At 43.1% G+C, this 11,057-nt stretch overlaps 1 protein-coding gene across 1 annotated transcript in view; it reads left to right on the top strand.

Moving 5' to 3' along the window:
- LOC138853473 (uncharacterized) overlaps positions 1-10,593 on the top strand; it is a gene marked incomplete at its 3' end in the record, with an annotated part of 47,238 nt that extends 36,645 nt beyond the window's left edge. Inside the window, 2 exon segments of the mRNA XM_070090245.1 lie at positions 3,897-4,025; positions 10,536-10,593. Coding sequence (XP_069946346.1) covers positions 3,897-4,025; positions 10,536-10,593 — 187 coding nt within the window.
- Between the last annotated feature and the right edge of the window lie 464 nt (positions 10,594-11,057).

Genomic DNA, 11,057 nt, shown 5'->3' on the forward strand with positions numbered 1-11,057 from the left:
CTTTTCTGACTCCATGGTGCTGGAGATAATGAGCTTCTGTCTTCAACTTGTCTTCGACTATTTCCTCAATGAATTTATTGTCCAACTGTTCTTGTATGATATTATCATAGACAGTCAGTAGCTCTGGATTCTTCCTGAGCTCATGTATTTGTGCTTTCATCTGTCCGAAAGCCATGCGTTAATTGCTAGGTAGATGTGGTGGATTTAATTTCCATGGTAACCTAACCCAATACTGTCCATCTTCATATTTGACAGTGTCCAAATATTGGTTATAAGTCTGAGACTCTTGTTGAGAAATGGGTTATCAGCTAAGTTTAAACAGTGAAAACTTAACTTAAAGATAACTCATCGCCTGCACAGCCGCCCCTGCAGACGAGGTCTAGAAGCTGTCGACTCATCTCTCAACGGGCTGTAAAGAGTTATAAATTACCCCTAGGGGGTGTTATGTCAGCATATTTCATTCACTGATGGTTTCAGACTTACTTGTTTGGACTCAAAAGTCCGCACCTAACTGCCGACAATAGGTTGATTACAAACTCCTTGCGACACAAGAACTGCGCAGTCCCCCGTACTACAAGAAATTCGTAACCTACCTTGCTCTTGTAGCGTGAGCTATGGTGTTCTTCACACCTTCGACAGGTATCGGTGACTTGATAGAAGCTGAAGTGTCCTTGGATGTCCACGTCTTCCATTGTCTAGGAAACACACACTGGTACACTATGTTCCACAAGATTTGTCTTTATTGTTCACCATGTTATCACTGAAGAAGCTGATCACACTTCTCTTAAGTGTTTATTGTGTTTTATGAGATACTTTGTTCACACTAACGCACAGATCAGTGTTCTTTGTTGGTTATCCTGGCGTCAGTGTCACTCTCAGTAGAGTCAAAAGTAATCTGAAGATGCCACAGCACCCCATGCCGTCACTCCCCTAGCACACAAAAAAAGCTGACATAGTACTTTTGCTTCCTTGCCACTTCCTCGATGAAGCAAAGCAGAATGTTTGATTCTTGCTGTCTTAAGCATAGACAACAATGTCCACTATCTTTACTATGGTAATAAAGTGGGAGCAGGATTTTCCTTAACTGTCCTGCTAAAGTAAGAGATGCACTGTCTCTTATTAAAATACACTCTGCAACACTCTGCAAGGAGCAGCGGTCACTTGACCACGTCGCATACTCGTACGGCATCTGTGATCAATTACTCACTGTTGCAGTAAACAAGACGCTTGCCCCTTCTGAGAGGGCTGGGCCCCTCAGGGTTGAAAGGGGCTGAAGGGGGCTGATAACCCCTCCTGGAGAAAATTTCTCCACACTGGGGGGCGGCGGAGGTTTGCTGCAGGTGAACTATTCATCAGTTAACATTAATTTGATTTTCTCACTCGCCACCACTGCTGCTTGTCTTTTCTGAACAGCTTTAGTCTGTGTGGTTTCTGGAGAATCACTAATTTTGCTTTCAATACTGTGTAATTCTAACGGCACTAGCTTATTTATTGTCCGCTTATTCACTACACCTTTGCTTAAAACATCAACTGTCCTGATGATTCCATTTGCATCAGGATATATGGTCACAATTTTTCCAAGTGGCCATTGGGACCTCGGACCATCATTGTCAATAATCACTATGTCACCAGGTCTTAAGGACTTATGATTTTCAGGAACACCAGCTCCATAGAAGTGTTCTCTCAATGAGGTGAGATAGTCTTCTCGCCAAATTTTCTCCCAACGTTCAATCACTTTATTCAGGTGTTTGAATTTACGTCTGAGTTGCTCAGGTTCGAAATAAGTAGGATCCTCTATGATTTCTTTATCATTCATGGGAGGAACAGGTTCGAGCCTTCTGCCATGGAGTAAATGAGATGGACTTAACACTTCTAAATTGTCCAGATCATCGGTAACATAAGTTAGAGATCTGTTGTTGACTCTATTTTCTATTTCAGTCACAACTGTACGGAATTCTTCTAAGTCTATTCTCTGACGATGAAGAGTCTTCCTTAAACAACGTTTTACAATGCCGATCATTCTTTCATAAAATCCACCGTGCCTTAAATTTCTCCACATGCACCTTACTCCGGGGACAGTTCCCATATCGGCAATGGGAACGCGACTCGACCCTAAGACCCTCCGTATTGCAGTGGCTCTGCGCCTTTCTGCCCCAATTCACACAGAATATGTGTATTTGTGGCGAAGTGCAAGCAGACCAATACGGTCTACATGGTCTTAACGTTGGTTTCAAAACCAAGGGCTGGCATGCAAGACACAATGAGGTCAACGACATCATTAAGAGAACCCTTGCTACAGCTGGATGCCCTGCCGAGAGGGAGCCCCGATCACTTGCAGCAAACAATACCCACAACCCAGCAAACCGCCCCGACGGGATCACCATCTATCCTTGGAAGAATGGCAAGCTCTTAGCATGGGACTATACCTGTGTGTCCACACTGGCTGACACCTATATCCATCACAGTGTGGGGCGACAGGGAGGAGCTGCTGACCACAGGGAGGAGTACAAGATCAGTAAGTACAGGGACATTAGCCAACAGTATCAATTTGTACCAGTGGGATCAGAGACCTTGGGATCATGGGGAAAAAATGCCACACGTTTCCTTAAAGAATTGGGTTCCAGACTCATCGACACTACCAGGGACCCAAGGGCAGCCACTTTCATGTTCCAGCGCCTCAGCATCGCCATCCAGAGGGGAAATGCTTGCTGCATACTTGGCTCACGTCCAGCCTCGGAGGAGCTGGAGGAAATTCATGATCTTTGATACATTGCGCCATTGTATTCATGTTTGTTTTTTTCTGTAAATGTATTTTGTTTATTATTTAATGTTCACATAGAATATAAAATATATAGGGGGTGGTAGGAGAAGAAAATATTCAAACAGCTCCGGGGAGAACCTTGAGATTTCCCTGAGGTACGTTTATTGTCTTCTCTGAGGATGAGGGTCCCCATTCCAGCTATAGAGGTGGTACTTCCCTATAATATATATATATATATATATATATATATATATATATATATATATATATATATATATATTTATATATATATATAAATATATACATATATATATATATATATATATATATATATATATATATACATATATATAAATATATACATATATATAAATATATACATATATATAAATATATACAAATATATACATATATATAAATATATACATATATATAAATATATACATATAAATATATATATATATATAAATATATACATATATATATATAAATATATACATATATATATATATATACATATATATATATATAAATATATACATATATATATATAAATATATATATATATATATATAGATATATATATATAGATATATACATATATATATATATATATATATATATATATATATATATATATATATATATATATATATATATATATATATATATATATATATATATATATATATATGATACAAGAACGTAAGAATGGAGGAACAATGCAGAAGGCCTACTGGCCCATGAGCTTCTCTCTCCTATGAGCTGGTTATTTGTGTATTGATCCAGTCACGTTATTGTTCTCTGCTACTGTTACTTGGCTCTCACAACCTCTGATGATTTAGGGCGATAAAGGTGTTGATGTCAAGTTTACACGAACGTTTTACCGCTATATTTGAGGAGAGAAGATACATTAGTGTTTTACCAATAACTGCTTCATGACAACTGGAGTTGAAGTTCATGTTTATGTTATTAATAGCATCATGTAGGTCAAGATCCTGTTGATAACAATGGACGAGCTTGGGGTCTCATTTGTCTATAAATAATTTTGGATCTTAATCTTGAGTCTGATTACCAGCACACTGAACCAGAGTAATGTTGTGACTTCGTTATTCAGCAATTTTTTTTCTTACAGAATTGGAAATACAGAGATTCCACTTGCGGCAATGGGAATGTGTACTGCAGGAACAGGTGTGTCTCAATTAGCAGTGCTTGTAGCAGTGGGTCTGAGTGCCCCCAGAGTGTCAACTCTCATATGTGTGAGGTGAGTATTAGTGCCCCAGAGTGTCAACTTTCATATGTGTGAGGTGAGTACTAGTGCCCCCAGAGTGTCAACTCTCATATGTGTGAGGTGAGTACTAGTGCCACCAGAGTGTCAACTCTCATATGTGTGAGGTGAGTACTAGTGCCCCCAGAGTGTCAACTCTCATATGTGTGAGGTGAGTACTAGTGCCACCAGAGTGTCAACTCTCATATGTGTGAGGTGAGTACTAGTGGCCCTAGAGTGTCAACTCTCAAATGCGTGAGGTGAGTACTAGTGCCCCCAGAGTGTTAACTCTCATATGCGTGAGGTGAGTACTAGCACCCAAAGAGTGTCAACTCTCATATGTGTGAGGTGAGTACTAGTGCCGCCAGAGAGTCAACTCTCATATGTGTGAGGTGAGTACTAGTGCCCAAAGCGTGTCAATTCTCATATGTGTGAGGTGAGAACTAGTGACCCAAGAGTGTCAACTTTCATATGTGCGAGGTGAGTACTAGTGCCCCCAGAGTGTTAACTCTCATATGTATGAGGTGAGTACTAGTGCCCAAAGAATGTCACCTCTCATATGTGTGAGATGAGTACTAGTGCCACCAGAGAGTCAACTCTCATATGAGTGAGGTGAGTACTAACGACCCCAGAGATTCAACTCTCATATGTGTGAGGTGAGTACTAGTGGCCAAAGAGATTAAACTCTCATATGTGTGAGGTGAGTATTAGTGACCACAGAGATTCAACTCTCATATGTGTGAGGTGAGTACTAGTTCCACCAGAGTGTCAACTCTCAAATACGTGAGGTGTGTACTAGTGCCGCCAGAGTGTCAACTCTCACATGTGTGAGGAGTGTACTAGTGCCTATAGAGTGTCACCTCTCATATATGTGAGGTGAGAACTAGTGACCCCAGAGTGTCAACTCTCAAATACGTGAGGTGTGTACTAGTGCCGCCAGAGAGTCAACTCTCACATGTGTGAGGAGAGTACTAGTGCCCCCATAGCGTCAAATCTCGCATGTGTGAGGTGAGTACTAGTGCCACTAGAGTGTCAACACTCATGTGTGAGGTGAGTACTAGTGCCCCAAAATGTCCACACTCATTCGTGTGAGGTGAGTACTAGAGAACCCAGAGTGTCAACTCTCATATGTGTGAGGTGAGGACTAGTGCCTCCAGAGTGTCAACTCTCATGTGTGATGCGAGTACTTGTGACCCCAGAGTGTCAACCCTCATATGTGTGAAGTGAGTACTAGTGACCACAGAGTGTCAACTCTCACAAGTGTGAGGTGAGTACTAGTGACCCCAGAGTGTCAAATCTCTTATGTGTGAGGTGAGTACTAGTGACCCCAGAGTGTCAATTCTCATTTGAGTGAGAAGAGTACGACTTACCCCAGAGTGTCAATTCTCATATGTGTTAGGTGAGTACTAGTGACCCCAGAGTGTCAACTCTCATATGTGTGAGATGAGTACTAGTGACCCCAGAGTGTCAAGTCTCATATGTGAGAAGTGAGTACAAGTGACCCCAGACTGTCAATTCTCATATGAGTGAAGCGAGTACTAGTGACCCATGAGTGAAAACTCTCATATGTGTGAGGTGAGTACTAATGACACCAGAGTGTCAACTCTCTTATGTGCAAGGTCAGTACTAGTGACTCCAGAGCGTCAACTCTCATATATGAGAGGTGAGTACTAGTACCGCCAGTGTCAACTCTCTCATGTGTGAGGTGAGTGCTAGTGCCGCAAGAGTGTCAACTATCATGTGTTTGAAGTGAGTACTAGTGCCCCAAGAGTGTAACCTCTCATATGTTTGAAGTGAATACTAGAGACCACAGAGTATCAACTCTCATATGTGTGAGGTGAATACTAGCGCTGCCAGAGTGTCAACTCTCATATATGTGATGTGAGTACTAGTGCCACCAGAGTGTCAACTCTCATTTGTGTGACGGGAGTATTAGTGACCCAAGAGAGTCAACTCTCATATGTGTGACGTGAGTACTAGTGCCGCCAGAGTATCAACTCTCATATGTGTGAGGTGAATACTAGCGCCAACAGAGTGTCAACTCTCATGTGTGTGAGGTAAGTACTAGTGCACCCAAAATGTCAACTCTCACACGTGTGACGTGAGTCCTAGTGCCCACAGTGAGTCAACTCTCACATGAGTGAGGTGAGGACTAGTGCCCCCAGAGTGCCCACTCTCATGTGTGAGGCGAGTACTAGTGCCCCCAGAATGTCAACTCTCATACGTGTGAGGCGAGTGCTAGTGACCGTAGAGTGAGAACTCTCCTATGTGTGTAGTGAGTACTAGAGACCCCATAGAGTGAACTCTAATATGTGTGAAGTGAGTTCTAGTGACCCCAGAGTGTCAACTCTTATATGTGTGAGGTGAGTACTGGTGAACCCAGAGTGCCAACTCTCATATGTGTGTGAAGTGAGTACTAGTGACCCAGGATTGTCAACTCTCATAAGTGTGAGGTGAGTACTAGTGACCCCAGAGTGTCAATTCTCGTATGAGTGAGAAGACTAGTGGTGACCCCAAAGTATCAATTCTAATATGTGTGGGGTGAGTACTAGTGCCCCCAGAGTGCCAACTCTTACATGTGTGAGGTGAGTACTAGTGCCGCTAGAGTGTCAACTCTCATATGTGTGAGGTGAGTACTAGTGACCCGAGAGTGTCAACTCTCATGTGTGTTAGTTGAGTACTAGTGCCCCCAGAGTGTCAACTCTCATATGTGTGAGGTGAGTACTAGTGCCCCCAGAGTGTCAAATCTCATATTTGTGAGGAGTGTACTAGTGCCCCTAGAGTGTCAACTCTCGTATGTCTGAGATGAGTACTAGTGACCCCAGAGTGTCAACTCTCATATGTGTGAGGTGAGTACTAGTGACCCCATAGTGTCAAATCTCACATGTGTGAGGTGAGTGCTAGTGCCAATAAAGTGTCAACACTCATGTGCGTGAGGTGAGTACTAGTGCCCCAAAATGTCAACTCTCATACGTGTGAGGTGAGTACTATTGCCCCAGAGAGTCAACTCTCATATGTGTTAGGTGAGTGCTAGTGAACCAAGAGTATCAATTCTCATATGTGTGAGGTGAGTACTAGTGACCCAAGAGTGTCAACTTTCACATGTGCGAGGTGAGTACTAGTGCCAACAGAGTGTTAAGTCTCATATGTGTGAGTTGAGTACTAGTGCCCAAAGAGTGTCAACTCTCATATGTGTAAGGTAAGTACTAGTGCCACCAGAGAGTCAACTCTCATATGTGTGAGGTGAATACTCGTGCCGATAGTGTCACCTCTCATATATATGAGGTGAGTACTAGTGCCACCAGAGTGTCAACTCTCATTTGTGTGAGGTCAGTACTAGTGCCCCCAGAGTGTCAAATCTCGCATGTGTTAGGTGAGTGCTAGTGCTACTAGAGTGTCAACAATAATGTGTGTGAGGTGAGAACTAGTGCCCCAAAATGTCAACTCTCACAAGTGTGAGGTGAGTAATAATACCCCCAGAGTGTCAACTCTCATATGTGTGAGGTGAGCACTAGTGCCCCCAGAGTGTCAACTCTCATAAGCTTGAAGTGAGTACTAGTGACCACAGAGTGTCAACTCTCATGTGTGAGGCGAGTACTTGTGACCCCAGAGTGTCAACCCTCATATGTGTGAAGTGAATGCTCTTAGAGACCCCAGAGTGTCAACTCTCATATGTGTGAAGTGAGTACTAGTGACCCCAGAGTATCAACTCTCACAAGTGTGAAGTGAGTACTAGTGACCCCAGAGTGTCAACTCTCATATGTGTGAAGTGAGTACTAGTGACCACAGAGTATCAACTCTCACAAGTGTGAAGTGAGTACTAGTGACCCCAGAGTGTCAACTCTCATATGTGTGGAGTACTAGTGACCCCGGAGTGTCAAATCTCTTATGTGTGAGATGAGTACTAGTGACCCCAGAGTGCCAATTCTCATTTGAGTGAGAAGAGTGCGAGTGACCCCAGAGTGTCAATTCTCATATGTGTGAGGTGACTACTAATGCCACAGAGTGTCAACTCTCATATTTGTGAGGTGAGTACTAGTGCCCCTAGAGTGCCAACTCTCATATGTCTGAGGTAAGTACTAGTGACCCCAGAGTGTCAACTCTCATATGTGTGAGGTGAGTACTAGTGACCCCAGAGTGTCAACTCTCATATGTGTGATGTGAGTACTAGTGCCACTAAAGTGTCAACACTCATGTGAGTGAGGTGAGTACTAGTGCCCAAAAATGTCAACTCTCATACGTGTGAGGTGAGTACTAGTGCCCAAGAGTGTAACCTCTCATATGTTTGAAGTGAATACTAGTGACCCCTGAGTGTCAACTCTCATATGTGTTAGGTGAGTATTAGTGACCCCGGAGTGTTAACTCTCATATGTGTGAGGGGAGTACTAGTGCCGCTAGAGTGTCAACTCTCATGTGTGTGAGGTGAGTACTTGTGACCCAAGAGAGTCAACTCTCATATGTGTGAGGTGAGTACTGGTGCCGCCAGAGTATCAACTCTCATATGTGTGAGGTGAATAATAGTGCTGCCAGAGTGTCAACTCTCATATATGTGAGGTGAGTACTAGTGCCACCAGAGTGTCAACTCTCATTTGTGTGAAGTGAGTACTAGTGACCCAAGAGAGTCAACTCTCATATGTGTGACGTGAGTACTAGTGCCGTTAGAGTATCAACTCTCATATAAGAGAGGTGAATACTAGTGCCGTGAGAGTGTCAACTGTCATGTGTGTGAGGTAAGTACTAGTGCACCCAGAATGTCGACTCTCACACGTGTGACGCGAGTACTAGTGCCCACAGAGTGTCAACTCTCACATGTGTGATGTGAGGATTAGTGCCCCCAGAGTGTCCACTCTCATGTGTGAGGCGAGTACATGTGCCCCCAGAATGTCAACTCTCATACGTGTGAGGCGAGTACTAGTGACCGTAGAGTGACAACTCTCATATGTGTGAAGTGAGTACTGGAGACCCCATAGAGTCAACTCTAATGTGTGTGAGGTGAGTACTAGTGAGCCCAGAGCGCCAACTCTCATATGTGTGAAGTGAATACTAGTGGCCCAAGATTGCCAACTCTCATATGTGTGAGGTGAGTACTAGTGACCCCAGAGTGTCAATTCTCATATGAGTGGGAAGAGTAGTAGAGACCCCAAAGTATCAATTCTAATATGTGTGAGGTGAATACTAGTGCCCCCAGAGTGCCAACTCTTACATGTGTGAGGTGAGTACTAGTGCCGCTAGAGTGTCAACTCTCATGTGTGTGAGGTGAGTACTAGTGCCCCCAGAATGTCAACTCTGAGAATGTTCCTGTACTGAGATTGAACAAAAGCAGAAAGACAGCAGCTTAAGGTGACGACCCAGAAGCAAAATGGGCTAGGAAGAGAGACAAGGACAATATCAGCAGAGGACAACCAGAGCAGGGCAGAGTAACAAACAACAAAAAGAGTGGTGGAACACCTAGAAAGGAACGAGCTTATCAACAACATCCAGCACGAGTTCAGGGGCGTGAAATCCTGTGTCACAAACTTACTGGAGCTTCATGACAGGGTGACAGCAGTAAGACAAGAGACAGAGGGGTGGTTAGATTGCATTTTCTTGGACTGTAAGAAGGCGTTTGACACACGAGAGATTAGTTCAAAAGCAGGAGGACCAGGCAGGGATAACAGGGAAGGCACAATAATGGATCAGGGAATACCTGTCAGGAAGACAACAGCGAGCCATTGTACTTGGCGAAGTGTCAGAGTGGGCGCCTGTAACGAGCGGGGTGCCATAGGGGTCAGTCTTAAGACCGTTGCTATTTCTGGTATATGTGAACAACATGACGGAAGGAATAAACTCCGAAGTGTCCCTGTCTGCAGATGATGTGAAGTTGATGAGAAGAATTCAATCGGACGAGGACCATGAAGAACTACAAATGGATTCCCCTCACTAGGAGAGGTTAAGGAAAATTGACCTGAGACACTATACACAGGAGAGATAGGGGGGATATGATAACAACATATAAAATACTGAGAGGAATCGACAATGTGGACAGAGACAGGATGGTCCAGAGATGGAACACAGCAACAAGGGGTCACAATTGGAAGTTGAAGACTCAGATGAATCACAGGGATGTTAGGAAGTATTTCTTCAGAGTGGTGGGAAGTGGAGTAGTTGGGGAAGTGATGTAGTGGAGCCAGGATCCATACTTAGCTTTAAGAAGAGGTATGATAAAGCTCATGGAGCAGAAACAGTAACCTAGTAGCGACCAGTGAAAAGGCGGGGCCAGGAGATGTGAATCAACCCCTGCAACCCCAACTAGGTGAGTACAACTAGATGAGTAAATTTACTCATCTAGTTGTACTCACACAGTTTTAAGAATAAGAGTGACAGGGTTCACGAAACCAGGAGTGAACCCAGTAGCAGCCACTTTGACAGGATTGGGGGGGGGGGGGACGGGTGACATATAAGAGAGTACTCTAGAGTACTCACTACCTCGCACTCAGTGCGGTAGATAACTCATGTTTACTTCAACAGATGATTCAACAGAGGAAGCTGATAGTGCCGATAGCGCCGTCAAACAGCATGAACATTAGTGAGTAAACATTTGACTGTTTTCTGCTTCCCACAAAAACTTATTCACGAATTTGACTTCTACGAAGGTCTCAATAATACAGTGAATGAAACTCCTGCAGAGAGCTAATTAATGAACAAACCTTACTTCTATATGAAGCTAATTAATGCTCAAACCTTACTTCTATATGAAGCTAATTAATGCTCAAACCTTACTTCTATATGAAGCTAATTAATCCACAAACCTTACTTCTACATGAAGCTAATTAATCCACAAACCTTACTTCTACATGAAGCTAACCTACAAATATAACTTCTACATGGAGTTAACCTACAAATATAACTTCTACATGGAGTTAACCTACAAATGTAACTTCTACATGGAGTTAACCTACAAATATAACTTCTACATGGAGTTAACCTACAAATATAACTTCTACATGGAGTTAACCTACAAATATAACTTCTACATTGAGTTAACCTACA

The sequence above is a fragment of the Cherax quadricarinatus genome, chromosome 31 (assembly GCF_038502225.1).
Source record: "Cherax quadricarinatus isolate ZL_2023a chromosome 31, ASM3850222v1, whole genome shotgun sequence".
Taxonomy (NCBI): domain Eukaryota; kingdom Metazoa; phylum Arthropoda; class Malacostraca; order Decapoda; family Parastacidae; genus Cherax; species Cherax quadricarinatus.